The sequence below is a fragment of the Oryx dammah genome, unplaced genomic scaffold (assembly GCF_014754425.2).
Source record: "Oryx dammah isolate SB20612 unplaced genomic scaffold, SCBI_Odam_1.1 HiC_scaffold_24, whole genome shotgun sequence".
In the NCBI taxonomy this organism is placed as follows: domain Eukaryota; kingdom Metazoa; phylum Chordata; class Mammalia; order Artiodactyla; family Bovidae; genus Oryx; species Oryx dammah.
This window is the reverse complement of record NW_024070208.1, coordinates 35842066-35862874: the sequence shown is the minus strand read 5'-3', so window position 1 is coordinate 35862874 and position 20809 is coordinate 35842066. Positions and strand designations below refer to the sequence as shown.

Genomic DNA, 20809 nt, shown 5'->3' with positions numbered 1-20809 from the left:
AGGTGGGTAAACTGAGGGGCAGTGAACTGACCTGCACGAGGTCATCTAGCTTGCAAGTCCAGCAGGGCCCCACCAGCCAGACCCACCACTCACAGCTGGCACTTCATGGTGGAGTAAGCACCCTGGCCCCCTCTTTCTCAGGCACTATTTTATTAGATTAAAAACACATCCTAAAATATCTCTGACACTTCCAGATAACCTGTAGCTTTTAAGACTAGTAACCAGCCTTAACCTGAGATGCTGGCTTTATGAAAAACTACACCCCAAAGGAGGCGTTCCCAATACATTCTGGTGGCACAGTGAGGAATCACGCACATGTCCACGGTCCTGAGCCAGATCTCAGAACTGACTCCCTCTGCTCCCTGGAATGCGCTGAAGTTGAAAGCTACATCTGTCCACCACTATCACAGTCAGCCAATTAGGCTTTCTTACCAGCTGCTTTGTTTGAAAAATTGTCGCGGGCCTCCTTCCTGTCTGCACACTGTTCGTTCTCGAGTTTCATCAGCTTCTGTTTCTATTTGTTTGAGAATTAACTGTTCTCAGTCTCTCCCTATCAATTTCTCATGATACCTGAATTATTTTTCTCAAGAAAAAAAAAAGGAAGAAAGAAAAAGAAAAACATGACACATACCTCCAGGCAGCGTCTCCCACACGGTGCTGCTTCTCCTCAGTTGTAAGAAAAGGCAAGCCTGTTTACAAACCATGAAAGTAGCAACCGGCACAGACCCCTCAGCAGCCCCTACCTTCCGCGTTGAGGTGCATGGTCTCCAGGGGCCCAATGAACGCGTACCGCAGGCCCAGGCCATCTGACATGACGAGGTCAAGGTCACCCGGAGACACCACACCTTCCTGAGAGGAGAGAATGGGGTCCAAAGGTGAGCTCATAGGGAGGGCAATTCGTTACCATTGCTCTCATCCTCACTTCTCTAAACAGGACCCCAAACACCCCAGAAGCCCTAGAACAGGCTTCGTCAGATGTGGCATCACACGGCAATCATACATGAATGAACCCTGAGAAAAGATCAGCTCGTGAAATGGTTGGACACCAATTCAGTTCCTGTCCCTACGGTCGTCCCCACCTCTAGTGTCCTGGCTTCTCTAGCTCCCGTTACAGCTTCAGGGAAGGGGAGGAGGGGGGAAGGGGAGGAGGGGGCACGGGGGATGGGGGCACGGGGGATGGGGCATCAGAGGAAACAGCCAGAAGTGTCCCCTGACATCTAAGACCTGGGGCCGTCGGAGGAGCAGGAAAGCCATCCTCAGGCTCTGCCGGCCTGCAAGCCTGGCCTTGCCCAGCTTTTAACGAGTTTGTAGAAAAGTGCTTCCCTGATGAAACGCAGCTCAGAGCCGTGTGTTTGCAGAGGTGGGGCTGCCGTTCACAGGGCCTCCACCACCCATGCGTTCTGTTGGGAAGGCCCAGGGACGCGTGATGACAACCTGCATGACCGCTGGCGGCCCCAGGATGTCCTGGCACGTCCTCCACCAAGAGCCGATGCCCTCAGCGGCCTGGGCTCCCTGCCCCTGGTGCCGACACCGGGGTGTCAAGCACCTCATCAGCAGGAGGAGTCCTCCAAGTTTCCTATTAGTCCTAAACCATCCTCGGGTTCACGTGACCACTGATGAGAGCAGATCCACTCAGGTCACTCAAATGCTCAGTCTACCGGCCTCCGCTCCTGGTGACAACGCTGGGGGGTGAGGGGGGTGTCAGGAGGAAACAGTGCACACGAGGCCTGTGGGGCTGCCCAGAACCACCAGAAACGACTGCTGGATGGCAAGGTGCCCCACCTACCACATCGTGTCTCGGCCTGGTCTTCTCCCAGGGCCGCCCTGGCCCCTGGGGATGCTGTGAGAGGCAGCTGGGCGGGGATGGCTGATTCCCAACCCCCCAGCCCTGGTCCCTGGGTCAACATTCCAACAGCCTGGGGTTTTCATTCCAGCACCGAACTGTGAGGGATGTAGACCCGGAGGCCAGCCTGACCTGTGATGCTGTTTGCCTTGGCTCTTTTCTTCCACAACTACGTTCCACACTTTCAGAGCTGACTTCCAAAGATTTCAAAACACCCACAAAGTGAGCCACCCCAGAGCAGTTAATTCTTGATTTGTAAGTGTCGTGAACAGGGACAGTGACCTGACTAGACAAAGGGTCAGAGGGCTTCCCACCACCCAACACTGTCAGGTCTGGAGGACCCACACCTCCTCTGGGCTCCGGGTCCTTCCCTCCTCCTTCATCCACGGAGGACAGTCAGGTTTTTATCAGTTGCTATTCATTAGCTGAACAAGTTAGAAAAGGGAAAAGTCTTCATGTCTCCTCTTCCTAACTGCTTCTTTCTGCTCCATATGGATTTTCTGAGATAGACTTCTTTGTGTGTTAGTCGCTCAGTTGTGTCTGGCTCTCTTTGCAACCCCATGGATTGCAGCACACCAGGCTTCCCTGTCCTTTACCATCTCCTGAAGCTCGCTGAAACTCACGTCCATTGAATTGGTGATGCCATCGACCATCTCATCCTCTGTCATCCTCTTCGCTTCCTGCCTTCAATCTTTCCAAGTATCAGGGTCTTTTCCAATGAGTCAGTTCTTCGCATCAGGTGGCCAAAGTACTGGAGCTTCAGCTTCAGCATCAGTCCTTCCAGTGAATATTCAGGGTTAATTTCCTTTAGGATTGACTGGTGGAAACCTCAGCTCTGCCCTGAAGGTCATTCAATTGATTGGATGAAGTCTGCCCAGATTATTGAGAACAATCTCCTTACTTGTCAGCTGACTAGATGCTAATCACATGTATCAAATACCGTCAGCACTGTGTGTGACAGAATGACTGGCCCTCTGCTTGGCCGACCCTCACAGGGGACCCTCGGGCATCCGGGTCTGGCACTCTGTGGGCAGGGAGAGGAGGCGGGAAGACATCTCTAAAATACCCACCATAAGACTTGGCCTGGACCTGGGGAGACGAGGAAGAAGGGGGAGGTCCTGGGGGTTGTGTACAGTTCAGGGATGCAAAATGTGTTGAGTGAGCCAAGCCCGGGGACTATCTCCTCTACTGATCACCAGCTACAGAAATAGTCTTCCTTCTAATCAGCCCATTTTCCTACTAAATTCTGTCATTTAATTCATGTATTTGGGCTGCCCTCATATTCATTTGCTTTTCTCATGTTTCTCTCGCCATCTTTCCTGGTCTCTCTCTCTTCTTTTTTTATCCTTTTCTAGAAATTACTAACTCCCAGCTCTTGATCTTCTTCTACTTTGTTTTGCTCTATTTTTCACCACATGTGGTCCTGAATTTTCAAGTTTTTCTTGTGCAAACACTTCTGCACCTTAGCCAGCACCACCACCACCAGGAATAGACTTGGCCCCCAGGAATTGGGACAAAGTTGTATACAAGTTTCCCAGCCCACAACCAGAGCTGTCCAGACTTCAATCCAGTGTCTTGACCGAGGCAAAAAACGTTTTACTTGGTTACGTGTTAGACAATGAAATGTTGTATCTGGAGGGTGAGAATGAGTGAAGCCTGAGATGGTCCAGCATCACCCCCGTCAGAGGCTCAGGACAAGGGGTCTCAGGGAAAGAGGACCCTTGAGACTTAACCCCAGATTCCCAGAGACGGTCAAGCTCAAGCCAGATAGGAATGACCCTAATGCGAGATGGTAAAGCCCAACTAGGGGCGCCAGGCCCACCTTTAGAAAGTCCAACCCCACAGCCCGTACAGACCCAGGATTCGGAGTAAGGCAGTTACAGACAGTGGAGTTTAAACTAAGAACTACCACGGTGACGAGGAGGCAGGCTTTTCTCATGAGGAAGCACGTGGAGCCATGAATTCGTTCCCTCCACACACACACACTTGCGTGTTTCCTCTCTATACTCGTGGCCAGGCACCACGTGTCCGACGTGCACCACGAAACTGGCTCCAGAGCAAGACCGAAAGAGGCCCCCTCTGCCTGTCCCCACCCACAGTTCCTTCCTGGAGGAGGTGGGGCAAGGACAGGACAGGACTTCACAGGACTTTACAGAGAGGACTGCCCAGTGCTGCCAGCCAGCTCTTGTCACCCTGAGGCTGGCGGTCCATGAGCTGTGCATTTTCTGGGAAGCGGGGCGGGGCCATTCCTTCAGGATGACCAGGCTCCGAGCACCTTGGAGACGAGCTGACTGAACACGCTTAGCTGATGCAACAGGGCACTGGATCACAACCCTTCCTCCCCTGCGTCAAGAGCCTCAGACAGGATCCTGGGCTGGGGAGGTGATGGGAGATGCGGGGAGGACTATTCCGGCTGGCAGGGCCCCTGGGATGTGCGGCCCCAGGTGGGCCCAACCCGTGGTAAGGTATCCCTTCAGACGGGGCGACCCCACTGCCCGAGTCATTCTGGGAAAAGGAGCCAGAGGAGGAGTCTGAACGTGCAAAGAGGCACCGTAAGGCAGAACACCTGAAATGACCTTAAAACATCCCACAACAGGGGAAAGGTTAGATTTTTTTCAAAAAGATCAATGAGACAAAATATCACGAGCCGTTAAAAATGAACAAAAACTTGAGGAAAGTATTCTTAACACAGACTAGACAAGAACGCAGAAAAATAAAAGCACTCTAACTCAGGGTAGGGAACAGAAGTGGTATTTTCCCTGTGAGTATTCTTGAGAATAAAGCCTTCAGTGGAAATAAACCAAAAAATGAAAGGGAAGGAGAGGAAAGACTTAGTGCTGATCCAAGGGACAGTCTTATAGGAAATCAGTCCTGAATGTTCATGGTAAGGACTGATGCTAATGCTGAAGCTCCAATACTTTGGCCACCTTATGCAAAGAACTGACTCATTAGGAAACATTGAAGACAGGAGGAAAAGGGGATGACAGAGGATGAGATGGTTGGATGGCATCACAGACTCAATGGACATGAACTTGAGCAGACTCCAGGAGAGGGTGAAGGACAGGGAAGCCTGGCGTGCTGCAGTCCATGGAGTTGCAGACAGTTGGACATGACTGAGCAACTGAACAACAACCAAGGGACAGCCCAGAGCTGTTTGGGCCACAGTGGTGTTACCCACTTCTCTCGTGACAAAGCTCTCAGGAGGAAAAACACCAGTGGTAAAGAGGCCAATAGAAACAAAAAGTCTGAACCTTAAAACCACTCACAGGAAAATCCCTTGTTTGTGCAAATATAAGTGCACCGGGGCTTGGCGAGGCCAGGACTGAGGGTCCTCGGGAACGAAGCTCTTTACAGAGAGGTTTGATGGCAACCCGCCCCAGTGATCTGCCTGGGGAATTCCAAGGTCCATGGGGTCGCAAAGAGTCAGAAACTGACTGAGGGACTAACACTTTCACTTTGAAGCAAGCAAGTGAAAGCCCCACCCCCACAGCAGGCACACACAACCCAGTCTGCCCCTCTGACCTCCAGGGCCAGCTCCCGCCTGCACTGGGGGCGGGACGAATAGGCTCCTGTCCAGCTGTTACCTGTGGCCCCCTTCTCTGCCTCCTCTCCTGGGGACACATTCCCACCCCACCCTGCACCTCCATCAGAGGCTCCCGGCCTGCCTGTCAGCTCACACCAGAGGAGCTGAAACCTCTGCCCGAGAACCTGTGGGAGAGGACAGGCAGTCAGGTGTTAGAGTAACAGCACCTCACTTTTTTTTTTCAAAGCTATAGAACACTAGCATAAATGTTTTTGCTTTAAACACTGTTAGAGTAACCCCAGGCATGCCAGACAGGTTTGTTTTTTTTTTAATTGAATGTGTGGTTGGTGTTTTCATTATGTTTATCTGTTAATGGGGCTGGAGTTGTATCTAAAATAATACATCAGCAGCATGTCTCCTTTGAATAGGGCTTTTACTGCTCGCCACTGTGGCTACTCAGAAAGTCACCTCCCATAAAACAGTAAACACTGTTATAAAAATGGTCTACTTCTTACAGACCATCGCTGCTGGAAGAGTTTTAATTAACTGATGCGGGATCGAACCCGCGTCTCCTGCACTGCAGGCAAATTGTTTACCGTCTGAGCCACCCAGGAAGCCCGAGTCTGCGCAAAACCACCACTGGCCTTGGAAAAGCTCCTGCAGCCTTCCGGCTCCACAGTTTATCACATGTGGAGTAACTCAGGTCAGCTATGAGTGGCCTCTAGTTTCTCTGATTGGCTCCCAGTGGTCAGTGCAAGACATTAAACACCTGCTGAGCCATGGGTGTGCTTCTGATATAGTTCTGGGGCTTCTTAAAAATGCTGAGACCATGCGGTCCTTCCAGACCTGTCCTGTAACAAAAAACATCTCCTGTTCCATTGACCTCTGAATGAAAGGCCACTGACAGGAGGCTCTTCCAACTAACAGCTGAGAAAGCAGGTGTCGGTTAATCTGGAGGTTGGTAGGAGTCCCCTAGTGGTCCAGTGGTTAAGACTCTGAATGTTCACTGCTGGGGGTGCAGGTTCAATCCCTGGTTGGGGAACTAAGATCCCACAAGCTGTATGGCATAGCCAAATAAATAAATAGACAATAAGTTTATTTTTTTAAATCCTTAAACTTTTTCTGGAGGGGGAGGAGGGGGCATGTGGCTTGTAGGATCTTAGTTCCCAGACCACAGATGGAAACCAGGCCCTCAGCAGTGGAGCCCTAACCTCCGGGCAACCAAGGAATTCCCAACCCCTAAACCTTCAAGTTTAAATTTTAGACAACATAAAATGTAGAGCATCCTACAGTGGAGGGCATGGTGGCTTGGAGGCAGGAGCCCGGCTCCTTCTTGGCTCCTCTGACTTCCCTTCACGTCCTTCTACATGAGTCTCTCTGCCAAATACACGGGTGTCACCAAGGTCTGTTCAGCAGCACTTCGCTCAAGCCTCTGCTTTTCCCTTCTGGCCACGTGCCAGGGGAGCCAAGCTGAAGCAGCCCTGCTAATTCCAGCACCTTCCTCTGAAGAAACCTTCTAACCAGTCCCACACCCACCACCTGGAGCCAGCCTTTGAACTTGCTTCCTCTTGTTGGGGCTGCAGCCTCCCTGACCCAGGGCCGGGGAGCATGTGGCTCAGCCTGGGCCTGTGCTTTCCTTCGCCTCCTTGCTGTCCATTTGTTTTGGTTTCATTCCAGAACAGCTGGGAGGGCCCGCACTTACTGGGCTTCAGGGAACCCACTCAGGGTGATATTTGTGGAAAAAACTCCCTCCGCCACCCCTGGACTCAGTAAAGGTTCTTCTCAGAGGCCACGTGTGTGAGTAGTAAACTTCTTGGATGAACTTGGACTTGGGGAACTAGGGGCACGCACGCTGACCCTGGCTCTGAAAGGAGAGAAGAAAGCCAAAGACCTCCTGCCTCCAGGCGATCACAGCCCAAGCAAGAGCAGTGTGAATGCTCCTCAGGCATCCACAGCCTCGGGTCCTCTCGTCCCCAGACTCCCTGGGCTGCACCACCTCCCCCAGCCGCCCTCTCTGTCAAGCAGCTGCTATTCTCCCCAGTCTAAGAACACTCTCAGGACAAGGCCAGGAGCTCAACACCCAGCAGCAGGTCTGGCCCAGGAGCACCGGACTCGCGGTGACCAGAGAAGGGACTTCCTCTCAGGCCTGAGGAGTTGCCCCATCCGGCCGCCACCTTTGGAGGGACCCTCTGTTCACACGACGGAGATGAGGAAAAGCAGGCTGCCATCTGCACCTCCACTCCTGAAATCAAAGGCTGTACGACAATGCCAAGATGCCAAGCAGGAGGCCAGCGGGATGAGGGAGACGCCGTCTGGCGGTTGGGGTAGGATGGGGGGAGCAGTGAAAACCTAGCGTTCGTTGTTCAGACATGTTTGTGTTTTAAGTGAAAGCGAATTAAATCGTTTTAAAAAATCAACGTTGGTCTTCCCTGGTGGCTGAGAGGTAAAGAATCTACCTGCTGATGCAGGAGACATCTGTTTGATCCCTGGTCTGGGAAGATCCCACATACTGAGGAGCAACTAAGGCCGTGTTCCACAACTACTGGAGCCCAAATACTCGAGAGCCTTTCTCCACAGCAAGGGAAGCCACCAAGATGAGAAGCTCCTGCAGCGCAACTAGAGAAAAGCCTGAGCAGGAACAGAGACCCAGCACAGTCAATAATAGAAAAATAAATGAAAACATTTATTAGACAAAGACCCAGCATAGCCAAAAGCAGAAAAATAAAAAACAGCTGTATTTAAAAAAACAGCTGTATTCACAGCTGTATGTGAGCAATTAGACTTGGTTAAAATTTGCTGCAGGGAAACACTGCACTGTCCTAAACTACACTCAACAGAAACACTTGATGGAGTTTACCACAGAAAGCCTGGTCTGCTCATTTTACCACATAACTTTGAGATGCACCTTAGTAGCTGAAAGCAGTGCTCACAAGTGGCTGCATCCATGTCCAGAATAAAGCTGGGCCACAGAGGCCTGCACTCTCTCCAAGGGTCCTGTATGGACCACAAATACTACGTCCCGAACTGGACTCCAGAATGGAAGCCCTGGAAGCCCTGCAGCTCAGGGCCCACAGGCAGATACCCACTTGGAGGTTCTGTTTCTCAGAAGCGTGAACAACACCTGAGCTCAGCAGTCTGAAGCTCACTACCACCCACACATTCCAACGAGCTGAGAATCCTCGGCGGCTCTGTGATTCACCCCCGCTCGCCTCCACGACCCTCTTGTAACAGGACAGGAATTTACGGGCAGTGCAAGCTCAGCCACTGTCTGGGCAAGAGTCTATCATCTCAGTGCTTCTTCCCTCATCATGCGCATCAGCTTAAGAGGATGGGTTGAAAAGTACTTTCCCAGCAACAGGATCCGTCACCCATGGACCTAACATTGGGCCCCTAGGCTGTGGTCATCAGCGTTTCCCGGCCAACTAGGGCTGCTCCAGCCTGATTCTGCAGCCAAACGGGCCACAGAAAAAGGACTGAGCGGTTGTGAGTGCCCACCAGCCCCCGTGCAGTCATGGCCGGGGGTGGGACCGTGTGCCCTGTGGAGCCCTTTCCTGCCCATCCCCCTACCCCTGGTCGTGTCCCCCCCCTTGTTTCCCACTACAACAGGCCCGCAGTAGCAGCCTCCACCCTCCCACCCCATCTTCTCTAGAATTTCTCTCTCCTGCTTGGCTGCAAGGATGAAGGGACAGACACCCTCCCTCCAGAGTTGGTGAGATGAAAAACAGGAAAACCGTAAGGGGGAAAAAAAATCAATGAAACAAAAAGCCTTCTCTTCAAGAAACTGACAAACCTCTGTGTGCTAAGTCACTTCAGGCGTGTCTGACTCGTGGCAACCCCATGGACTGTAGCCCGCCAGGCTCCTCTGTTCATGGGATTTTCGAGGCAAGAATACTGGAGTGGGTTGCCATGCTCTCCTCCAGGGGGTCTTCCTGACCCAGGGATCGAACCACTGTCTCCTGCATTGGCAGGTGGGTTCTTTACCACTAGAACTACCTGGGAAGTCCATATGTAAATATATTTTTTAGTTTAGTTCAGTCGCTCAGTTGTATCCAACTCTTTGCGACCCCATGAATTGCAGCACGCCAGGCCTCCCTGTCCATCACCATCTCCTGGAGTTCACTCAAACTCATGTCCATCGAGTCGGTGATGCCATCCAGCCATCTCATCCTGGGTTGTCCCCTTTTCCTCCTGCCCTCAATCCCTCCCAGCATCAGAGTCTTTTCCAATGAGTCAACTCTTCGCATGAGGTGGCCAAAGTACTGGAGTTTCAGCTTTAGCATCATTCCTTCCAAAGAAATCCCAGGGTTGATCTCCTTCAGAATGGACTGGTTGGATCTCCTTGCAGTCCAAGGGACTCTCAAGAGTCTTGCCCAACACCATAGTTCAAAAGCATCAATTCTTCGGCGCTCAGCCTTCTTCACAGTCCAACTCTCACATCCATACATGACCACTGGAAAAACCATAGCCTTGACTAGATGGACCTTAGTCGGCAAAGTAATGTCTCTGCTTTTGAATATACTATCTAGGTTGGTCATAACTTCTCTTCCAAGGAGTAAGCGTCTTTTAATTTCATGGCTGCAGTTACCATCTGCAGTGATTTTGGAGCCCGAAAAAATAAAGTCTGACACTGTTTCCACTGTTTCCCCATCTATTTCCCATGAAGTGATGGGACCAGATGCAGTGGATGGCTTTTAAATTTGTTAGTTCTATGCTTGTCTCAAACTCCTCTCTATATGTGAGATTATTTATATATATATGTATATATATATAAATAAACTCTCATATGTGAGACAAGCATAGAACTAACAAGTTTAAAAACCATCCACTGTTTCTTCCTCAAGCTCATGAAATAAATGGGGTTCCTTTAAAGGACACAAGTTTACTCAAAATATAATTTCTTTTTCCTCTTGAAAAACAGTACCACTGGGGGTGGGGAGCAGTCTGAGACCATGAGGAAACTCAGCACATCACAGAGAAAATGGTGTGGAAATGACAGGAAGGGCAAGAATAGAAGTCTTCATCACGTGCAAGAATCAGGTGACTGATGTTACAGAGGAATCTCTGAGAGGAAGGGGTGCCCCTGGTCTCTGGAACAGATCGGGTGCCTGCTTCTCTGCCCACCCCTCCAGCCTCTTGCCCCTTCCATTTCCCCCACCCCCACCCCCAGCCCACCCGCCCGCCCCCGCTCAGCCACGGGCCGCAGCCCAGCCACACACCTCCACAAGCCGCCAGGCCTCAGCGATGACCGCATACTGGAGGCGGTTCAGGGCGAAGCCGTCGACCTCCCTCAGGAGCCTGACCGGGGACTGTCCAACCCTCTGCATCAGGGCATAGGTTCTGTCCACGGTGGCGGGGGCCGTCTCTGGGTGTGGGACCAGCTCCACCAGCGGCACGTAATATGGTGGGTTGACCTTGGGAGAGAGTTGAGAAGACAGCTCTGGCATGCGGGGTATCACTCACAATCCTGAACGGTCGGGGTGGGTTGGGAGCAGGTTCAACACAAGAATGAGGGGCCCATCCAATGACAAGAAACTGGAGGAATAAAGTCGTTTGCAAAGACGGGAGACAAAGAAAGAACTTGGGTGCAAAACTGCAGGAATTGTAACCAGCCCTGAGGTTCTAGCTCACGAGTGCCAGTGGGCCCCCTACACGTTTACTGCTGACCTCCTGGGGCTCTGCCACCAGCTGTCCAGCCCTCACGGGCTTCTCCCCACCTTCGCCCAGCCTCTTCTTCCCACATGAGTCACTGCCATTCTACCACATCGGTGCTATGGGCAGTATCTTCCCTAAACCTGGAACTCCCTTAATGTCTCCATGCTGAGCCTCAAACATTGGCTCCCCCGATCAAATCTCACCCATGAGTCACAGAGGCAACGCCCGAGAGCCTCAGCACCGAGTGTCATCTGAGACAGGAAGAGAGTCTGCCCATGGTGGGACGGCTTGCCTGCCCAGCATTGGTTTTCTTGTGGTTTCTTGGCTCTGGTTTTCTTGGTTTACTTTGAGAAATCCTTCTTGAAGATTCTTAGAGAGAGTTCTCCTACCTCTAAAGAAAATGCCATTTGACAAAAGGCTGCTAATGACCCTCACCACTAAGCAGATACATGCTCGCTAAACTCTTTCTCCAAACAATATTGTATTTTAAGTTGTTTTTCCTCTGAGTATGGGTGAAAACGGGTAAAAATCTCACATTTACCAAAAAGTACAAGAGGCATCCATTTTAAAATGACTTCCACAGGAGAGAGGAGAACGTATTTCCCCTGGAACAGCCTGGAGGGGCAGCTGCCCTCACACCTTGGAGGTTTCCTCTGCTCCCAGCCTGTCCTGGGAGAGCACCTACTTCAAATAAACTATAAATCAATTCTCAGCTGAATCACTGGCCCGCTTCCTGGAGTCACTGAGTTTCTACAGAGATGTGTGACCTCTGGCCTTTTTAAACATCAGAATTATAAGAACTGGGAGCATGTCTGTCCGTGATGAACTTCTCTTTACGGGAAGACAGGGGTGTTGGGCTTGGGGTCTCTGCAGTGCTGTGAGCCTTGTAAGGGGAGAACACAGGTCAGGACAAACAGGTAAAAGGCATCTTTCTGTGCATCTGGCTCACTCCTGTCTCAGTCTCGCTCGCAGGCTGCCTTGCAGACTTCCTGCCCACACTTCCTTTAAGCCCTGCTGCCCCCGGGCCACCCTGGCAGCCGGCCTCCCTCTGCCCACTCAGCCCCCGCCCCCTCCACAGGAGACATGGCACCACAGGCGCGCTGAGACCACGTGGCCTCCCCGTTCCCCGGGTCATAGTTGTAACTATGCCCTGGTCGCTCCCCCTCCGGCAGCCACACTCACACCCACCCCAAGCACACACCCCACCTGAGCACATGCCCCACCTGTCCTAAATCAACTCAGGTGGTGGGAGCCGACCTCAGCACCCCAGGCCTGTGACAGTGAATGACTTGAGGCCAGAAGTCTGTAAAATTTGTTCATTCTTTCTTACAACGCATGAGATACAAGATACAATTCAAGGAAATCTGGATAAAATTCTTTTTTAAATGATGATAACATCCAACTTGCTAAATATACTAAAAAGCCACGAGACTGTACAAGTTGAATTGTGTGATATATGAACTACATCTCAGGAAAGCAGTTAAAAAGCACAAGCAGGTTCGTCGAGATGAATTGCTCCTGGAAACCCAAATGAGACTCGCTGGGTTTCCAGGCTGGACATACTCACGGGGTGGGCCACCAGGCACTGCTTCACGTGTGCCAAGCCGGCGAACAGCTTGGAGGGCAGGAGGCATGAGCTGGAGCTGCTCAAGATGACGTGGTCATCGGCGATTTTGTCCAGCTGAGCGAACAGCTTCCGCTTCAGCTCCAGGTTCTCCGGGACACATTCCTAAAAAGGACAACCTCACGTTACCACACAGGGTCACCACACTCAGGCCCAAGCAAAGCATCTCGTGTTTGCGTCCTTCCCAAAATGAACCAATTAGAGAACCACCAGCAACATTCAAGAACAGGTAGAGCACGGACTTGTGAACAGAGCGGGGAACTGAGAGAGCAGCACTGACGCATATACAGGGTGTGTACTTGGTCGCTTCAGTCGTGTCTGACTCTTTGTGACTCTGCAGCCTGCCATGCTCCTCTGGGCATGGAATTCTCCAAGGAAGAATACACGAGTGGGTTGCCATTCCCTGTCCAGGGGATCTTCCCGACCCAGGGATAGAACCCATGTCTCCTGCATTACAGGTGGATTCTTTACCATCTGAGCCACTGGGGAAGCCCCCATTTATATACTACTCTGTGTAAAACAGAGAGCTAGTGGGAAGCTGCTGTGTAACACAGGAAGCTCAGCTCAGTGGTCTGTGATGACCTAGAGGGGTGGGATGGGGGTTGGGAGGAAGGCTCAAGAGAGAGCTGACTCACTTCATTGTACAGCAGAAACCAATACAACATTGTAAAGCCATTATACTCCAATTAAAAATAAATTCAAAAAGAAATATATAAAACACAAAAATAAAAATGTTTTAAATATTTAAGGACAGGAAAAAAATAGCTGTCAAAAAGTATGACAGATCTTGGTAACTTTGGGAACTGGGTGATGCGTATATGGGAAGTGTATCTTCTAGTTCTGTGTCAGGCTGAAAATTCTCATAATAAAAAAGCCCTCCAACTGTATGGGGGGTGGATTCTACAAATAGAACACACAACAGCAGTGCAGGTGAAGTGTACGAATATCAACAATAGTCACCACCACTTGTGTGTCCTGAGCATCAGATCGACTTATCTTCAAGGAAAAATCTTATCTTCATGAAATGAGCAAACACATGCTATATCCATAATTCCCAAAAGGCTTCTTGAGAGTCCACTTCTAATCAGAAATCCTTTGAAAAAGACCTTTATTACTAAAACTCTAAAATTATTTTAATAAGGGGGTAACGGAGGAGGGTAGAGAAGCGAATTTGGATTAAATACCACAGATAATGACTGTTTGGAAATTCAGATTATGCGCAGACCGGGCTGGGGAGTGGGGGTGGGTGGTGTGGGAAGCCGTTCTCAGACGCCCAAACACAGGCCCACAGGCAGGTCCCTGGGAACTGGATGCTCAGGGCAGCTGCTGCCCTGCTGTGGAGAGACAGGGAACAGAAAGGGATGCTAGCTGGACCTTCAGGTGTGCCCTCCCCTCCCAGCATTGCCCCAGGAAATCCCACCAGGAGTCACTCCTACTAACAAGAGTCCCTGAGTTCTCACAGTCCCCGGTGAATTTGGGGTAATGGTTCCTAGCGGAGTCTGATAACAGAATCAACTGTGCTCGTTAACCATGCAAATCCTCAGACCCCCACCGCAGACGTATTGAGTCAGACTCAGCATAAGGCCCAGGCACCTGCATGCTTTATCCATCACTCTGATGACTTGTGTTCACTGAAGTTTGAGACCCACAGTTCTGAGGTGCAATGGGGGCCAACCGCACTCCCAGTGGTTTGTGGACAAATACATTCATTCCTGATGGTCTCTCACTCTGAAATCAGGCTCCCCACCGCCCTCCCCACCAGGAACTTGCTGAGGGTGCCCTGGTCCGTCTATCAGCACTGTGGAGGCAGAAACTGCACAAACCAGAAGACAACCAGTAGCCTGCAAAAGTCAACAAAAAATGCAGAAGTACTGCCTGTAACTTTATCAAATCACCCCCCAAATAAAATATTTTCAAGTTTAATAATATCTAATAATCTAATAGAGTGAAGTTAGCTGGGTAAATATTATGACATGAATTTCATTTCTATACCATCTACAAGGTTTTAAAAGCTTTCCTCCATGGGTAAGGCGTCAATATTGTGTCTGCTAGTAGTTTTAAAAAATATAGTCACACCACGTGAAATTTATTCAGAACAAAAGGTCACATAAGCACCACATCTCAAAGACAGGGTGAAAAAAGTGGAGTCATTTAAGAACTGTGAAGCCCATTGTGTTAAACCCCTTATCAAAGGGGAAAAGCTACAGTAGCTGGCGGGCTGTATTGAGTAATTCCTGGATCAGTTAAGTCTGCAAGTTGGGTTGGGTTTAAATGGAGCCTTGTAGTGAAGCCAGAGATGAATCGTGATGCCGATACTGCGCAGGCTAATGAAAGAGCCCTGTGAATGGCCTCATTGTGAGCCTGGCCTGCAGATTCTCCCCTTGAAATTCTATGCCTTTCTTTAGATCCTCTGATTATCAAAGAGGCAAGAACACTCCAAGCAGAGGAAATCCAAGCCTGCTACAATTATGTAAGGGTTTTAACAGTGCATTTGCTTGAAGTTTCATTGTTGCCATCGTTGTTAACCCACTTGTGTTCCGTGTGCTGGGCCAGGGTTAAGACGCCTCTGTCTATGTCAAGCCTTGAGTTTATCATCTTGCTGTTGCTCACTGCTTGTCTGAGAACCGGGGTCTGCAGACTGTTACTCAGGACGGTCATCTCTTGGGTGGATCGCGAAGCTGAGAGCGGCTACTCTTGCTGGACAGCTGGGAGGAAGTGACAGCAAACAGCTAGACATACATCCAGCTCCCAGTAGGTGAGAGTGCCCCGGGGCTCACCGAGCCTTTCCAGGGCCCGTCCAGGGAAAGCCACTAGATGTTGAGTGTCAGCGAAAATTCTCTTTCACTGCTGAAGGTAACTAGCTTGACTTTGCTTCATTAAACTCTGACAACATTTTCTAAGCAATGGCTATTATTTGTGTTTTGTTTGTTTTGAAGTGGGAGAGATGTATCTATAATAAGTGATAATCTCACACACAACCACTAGCTCAGATTCGGAGGACAAGGAAAGTGTAAGGAACTTTCCAAGTAAAACAACTGCTATTGGCACATCAGAAGATTACTCAGCAGCAGCAGAAAAGACGTAAAAGGACACTGGATGACGGTATTATTATAGGTCTAACTTTCTGTTCTCTCTCATTTACTTATAATTTTTTAAAGTAAAGAATTTATATACTTTAGTGTTTTATTCACAAAGAGTCAGACGCGACTGAAGTGACTTAGCACACAGATCAGTAGAATTCACCAAGGACAGCACTCAGACCCTGCAGGGTGGTTTTGGGGAGGGGGTGTGGCCACGAGGAGGGGTTCTGGACAATCCCCAGGCAAAGGCGGGACTGGTTGAGAGGGTGCTGACTTCTGCAGACAACCCACTCGCTGTGCGACCCTGTGCAGCTTCCAAAAGAAATACTTTCATGGGGAAAATGAAATTTCATTGATTTTTTTTAAAAGACAAGTCATGCATCTTAGATAGGCATCCTGTTGCTAGAAAAATCATTTGCCAGTGCAAAATATCTGGAAACAGTCTTCAGTGTTCTTTACAGATAGAAAGAAAAACTAAACTAGAAGACTTTGGTGCTTAAGATATTTTACATGCAAAGAAGTTCTATTTACCAATTTTAGCGGGAAGGAGATGGCAAGAAAGGAAATTTGAGCTAAAATCCTACTGGAACCATGGCAGAAGGGAATCCATTCTCAACTTGAGGATGGACGTGATCTACATCATAAGTTCTGTCTCTTTGCACTAAATACATCTCTTGCTTCATCCTCTTTAATCATCAGCAATTTCTTGCTTCAACCTGTTTCAGTTCAGTTCAGTTGCTCAGTCATGTCCAGCTCTTTGTGATCCCATGGACTGCAGCACACCAGGCCTCCCTGTCCATCACCAACTCCCAGAGCTTGCTCAACTCCTGTCCATTGAGTCAGTGATGCCATCCAATCATCTCATCCTCTGTCGTCCCCTTCTCCTCCTGCCTTCAATCTTTCCCAGCATCAGGGTCTTTTCCAATGAATCAGTTCTTTGAATTAGGTGGCCTAAGTTTTGGAGCTTCAGCATCAGTCCTTCCAGTGAATATTCAGGACTGATTTCCTTTAGGATGGACTGGTTTGAACTCCTTGTAGTCCAAGGGACTCTCAAAAGTCTTCTCCAACACCACAGTTCAAAAGCATCAATTCTTTGGCACTCAGCTTTCTTTATGATCCAACTCTCACATCCATACATAAATACTGGGAAATCTGTTTAATCATCAGCAATTTCTTTTTTTATTAACTATTTCTTTATTTTATTTCTAAAAATTATTTATCAATTTATTTATTTTAGGTTGCACTAGGTCTTTGTGCTTTGTGGGGGCTTCCTCTAGTTGCATCAAGTGGGGGCTACTTTCTAGGTGCAGTGCACAGGCTTCACATTGAGGTGGCTTCTCTTGTTGTAGAGCATGGGCTCTAGGTGCATGGGCTTCAGAGGTTGCAAGTCATGGGCTCTAGAGTGTGGACTCAGTAGTTGTGGCTCATGGGCTTAGTTGCTCTGCACATGTGAAATCTTCCTGGACCAGGAACTAAACCCGTGTTCCCTGCATTGGCAGGCCAGTTCTTACCCACTGCACCACTAGGGAAGTCCCACTATTTCTTGAAAGAGCACAATTGTTAAAAATCTATCAGATTAATAGACTACTACGACTAGACTTTTCAAGAGGTAAATGTTATAATTACAAAAAAAAAAAAAATCCCATAAACCTTCTTGCTCTAGAACAAATAGCATGTGTTAAAGAAAAGTACAGGTTTTCAATATCACAGATAATAAACTGCACTGTGCTCTAACCAAAGCCTCACATTTTTCCTTAAAAATCAAAATACTTTTAAAGCATATTATAAATCCTAAACAATGTTCTATAGAATCTAGAATAAACTATACTCAATTAGAGACTTTTCTAAAGTAAAAAGCAGAGCAGGCTGTCCTGAGGAATGTCCTGGGGATTGGGTGTCGAGGTGACCAGGGTGGCTGTGGTCTGCTTCCAGCAGAAGTCTTTTCTCAAGTAACCACAGGGGATGGAAGTGAGAGAAGGGACATAGGTGACAACTGCTGGCCTGATGGTGTGTCTATCCCCATCTCATTCCAACAATTTTTTTAATACCTTTTAGGAAATCACTTATATACAATTAAGTTAAAATGTTTGACATGAAAAAATATTATAATTTAAAATATTCTAGGACTTCCCTGGTGGTGGCTAAGAGGCTGCCTGCCAATGCAGGAGACACAAGTTCAATCCCTAGTCCAGGAAGATCTCACATGCTTTAGAGCAATAAGCCTGTGTGCCACAACTAGTGAGGCCACACACTGCAACTACTGAAGCCCCTGTGCCCAGGGCCTGTGCTCCACAACCAGAGAAGCCACCACAATGAGACCCTGCACTTGGGCGGCCCCCACCAAACTAGAGGGCGGCCCCGACTTGGGCAACTGGAGAAAAGCCCATGCAGCAAGTGATGACTCAGCACACCCAAAAGTTAATTAATTAATTAAATTATAAAAAATAAAAAGAAATATTTTTTTTAAAGATTTTTTAAAAACATGTAGAAATGTTGAAACGTTCTAACATACAGGTAAACTGTGGTCCAATATCTGACTCCTTCAGCATGTGACATAAATACATCTTAATTCGCTGAAGTGGATGCAGACAAAAGCACAAAACCTACCATTACTGAAAACTCACTCTAGGTGGGGGAAGGGAACTGAAATAAAAACCCTTATTCCTAGGGGAGGAAGAGGAATGAATCCTAGCATTAGTCATTCAGTCATGTCCAACTCTTTGTGACCCCATGGATGGTAGCCCACCAGGCTCCTCTTTTCAGGGATTTCCCAGGCAAGAATACTGGAATGAGTTGCCATTTTCTTCTCCAGGGGAATCTTCCCAACCCATGGATCGAAACTGGGTCTCTTGCATTGTAGGCAGATTCTTTGCCATCTGAGCCACCAGGGAAGCCTGCCTGAGACAAAGGCTTAATCAGAATCCCAAGAGAAGACCCTTCCTAGGCCAGCAAGTGTTAAGTAACTAGTGAGAAAAGAACACTTCTGGGAAGGGACAGAGCAAGAACATGGAAAGAGACTCTCTCTCTGAGAGCACTGCAAAGGGAAGACTGAAAGTTGAGGGTGGAGAACATATTGAGGGAGAAAACCCTCTGGCAGCCAGTCCTCACCCTAAACACAGGTATTGCTTAAGGATTTGAAACTTGTATGCACCAAGGGTGACTACAGGAACTTGCAAACCTTAAAACTTGCCCAACTCCTAACTAGATCAACTCAAATCCTTATAATAAAAGCCTTGCAGGAAGAAAGGCGTGTCAAATCCCAGGTGTAAATCTGCTGTCCTGCTCAAGATGTCCACATTTCAAAAACAAAAAATCATGAGGCATACAAAAAAGTGCACACCCAAGAGACAGAGGGATCACAGGACTAGATCCTGGTATGATTCAGATGCTGGTACAATCTGACATTGAATTTTAAGTAGCCGTGATTAAAAAATATTAAAGGCTCTGGGGTGAAAAATGTGGACAACATCATATGGGTGATTTCAGCAGAGAAATAGAAACGGAAGACAGTATCAAAGAGAATGCTAAAAATGAAAAACAAAGGAGCAAAGATGAAGAATGCCTTTGACTGACTCATCAGTAGACTCAACACAGTTGGGAAAGAATCAGTGAACTTGAAGATCAGTCAGTGGAAACTAGCCAAAGTGAAAAACAAAGAGCAAAAAGATTGAGGAGCATATACAGAGCATCCAGGACCTGTAGGAAAATTATCAAATGATCTAACACATGTGTGACTGAAATCCAAACATTTCTAGGGACAGGGAATGGGGCAGAAGACAACATTCAAGGAAATAATGGCTGAGAATATTCCAAAACTAAAGAAAATCCCAAATTACACAAGCATGAAGCTCAGAGAACACAATGCAGGATAAATACCCTTCTTTACCCCGAGTCCACACACATGGATGTGGATTTGGGGATAAAGAGGTATGTTATGTTCAAACTGCTGAGTAAGGCAGACAAAGAAATACTGAAGGCAGTCAGAGAAAGACCCTTCCTAGGCCAGCAAGTGTTAAGTAACATAATATATACAAGAATGAAATTAAGACTTTTTGAGAGATCATAGAAGATGGAAAGTAATGGAGTGACATTTTTAAGTGCTGAAAGAAAAAATATCTGTCAACTCACAGTTCTATAGCCAGTAAAAACATCTTTCAAAAATAAAGAAACAAAAACTTTTCCGAGAAAAACAGTAAGTTTGGGAATTCATTCCAAGCCAACCTGAGAATCTAAGAATAGGAATAAATTTTAAGGGAAAGTCTGCAGGCAGAAGGAAAAAAAAACTAACCAAAGAGAAAATTGGATCTATATAAAGAAATGAAGAACACTGGAAATGGAGTAAATGAAGATAAAATAGATGTTTTGTTTTCAATTGCTCTAAAATATAAGTGAACATCCAAAGCAAAAATAACAGCAGTGCATTGTAATGGATTACATTAATTTGTTTTCAAGTATTGAACCAGCCTTGTATAACTTTGATAAATCCTACTTGGTCATGATATATAATTATCTATGTATATTTTTAGATCTGATTTGCTAATATTCTGTTAAGTATTTTTACATCTATGTCAAGCCTTTGTTAGACCTCCTCCTCCTACCAAAAATGTGTTTTGTAATGAAGACTGGATATAAAACTCTAACACTTGCTAAGTCACCATTGAAACAACAGGGTTGTATACATATCCACCAGCCTGAGAGAAACGTCTTTGAAGGAAGTAAAACGGAAGTGGTCAAGAAGAAAATACTCATGGAAGTTCTCAAAGGGAACAGTAGTGTCAAGCAGAATTAATAGACCAGATTGCAGTCAGAGGTCACATATGGTCACAATGTGATTAGGAAAGACTCCACATTCCCAGTGCAGAGTGTCTGGGTTGGATCCCTGGTCAGGGAACTAGATCCCACGTGCCACAACTGAGTTTGCATGCCACAGCTGAGTTTGCATACCACAGCTAAAAGATCCTATGTGCTACAACTGAGACCCAGCGCAGTCAAATAAGTAATGACATAAATATTAAAAAGAAAAAAGAAAACCTGAACCAAGATTTAAAAATCAGAAATAAAAATTCCAACTTCTCACTTGCTAATGT

General features: G+C 47.9%; 1 protein-coding gene across 1 annotated transcript in view; it reads right to left on the bottom strand.

Annotated features, from left to right (window-relative positions):
• Positions 1–20809, bottom strand: part of CRYL1 (crystallin lambda 1) — a 55044-nt gene that overhangs the window by 3810 nt on the left and 30425 nt on the right. Inside the window, exons 4-6 of the mRNA XM_040266811.1 lie at positions 12586–12747; positions 10583–10777; positions 744–849 (exon numbers count right to left, since the gene is read on the bottom strand). Of these exons, the coding sequence (XP_040122745.1) occupies positions 744–849; positions 10583–10777; positions 12586–12747 (463 nt within the window). The remainder of the gene's footprint in view (positions 1–743; positions 850–10582; positions 10778–12585; positions 12748–20809) is intronic.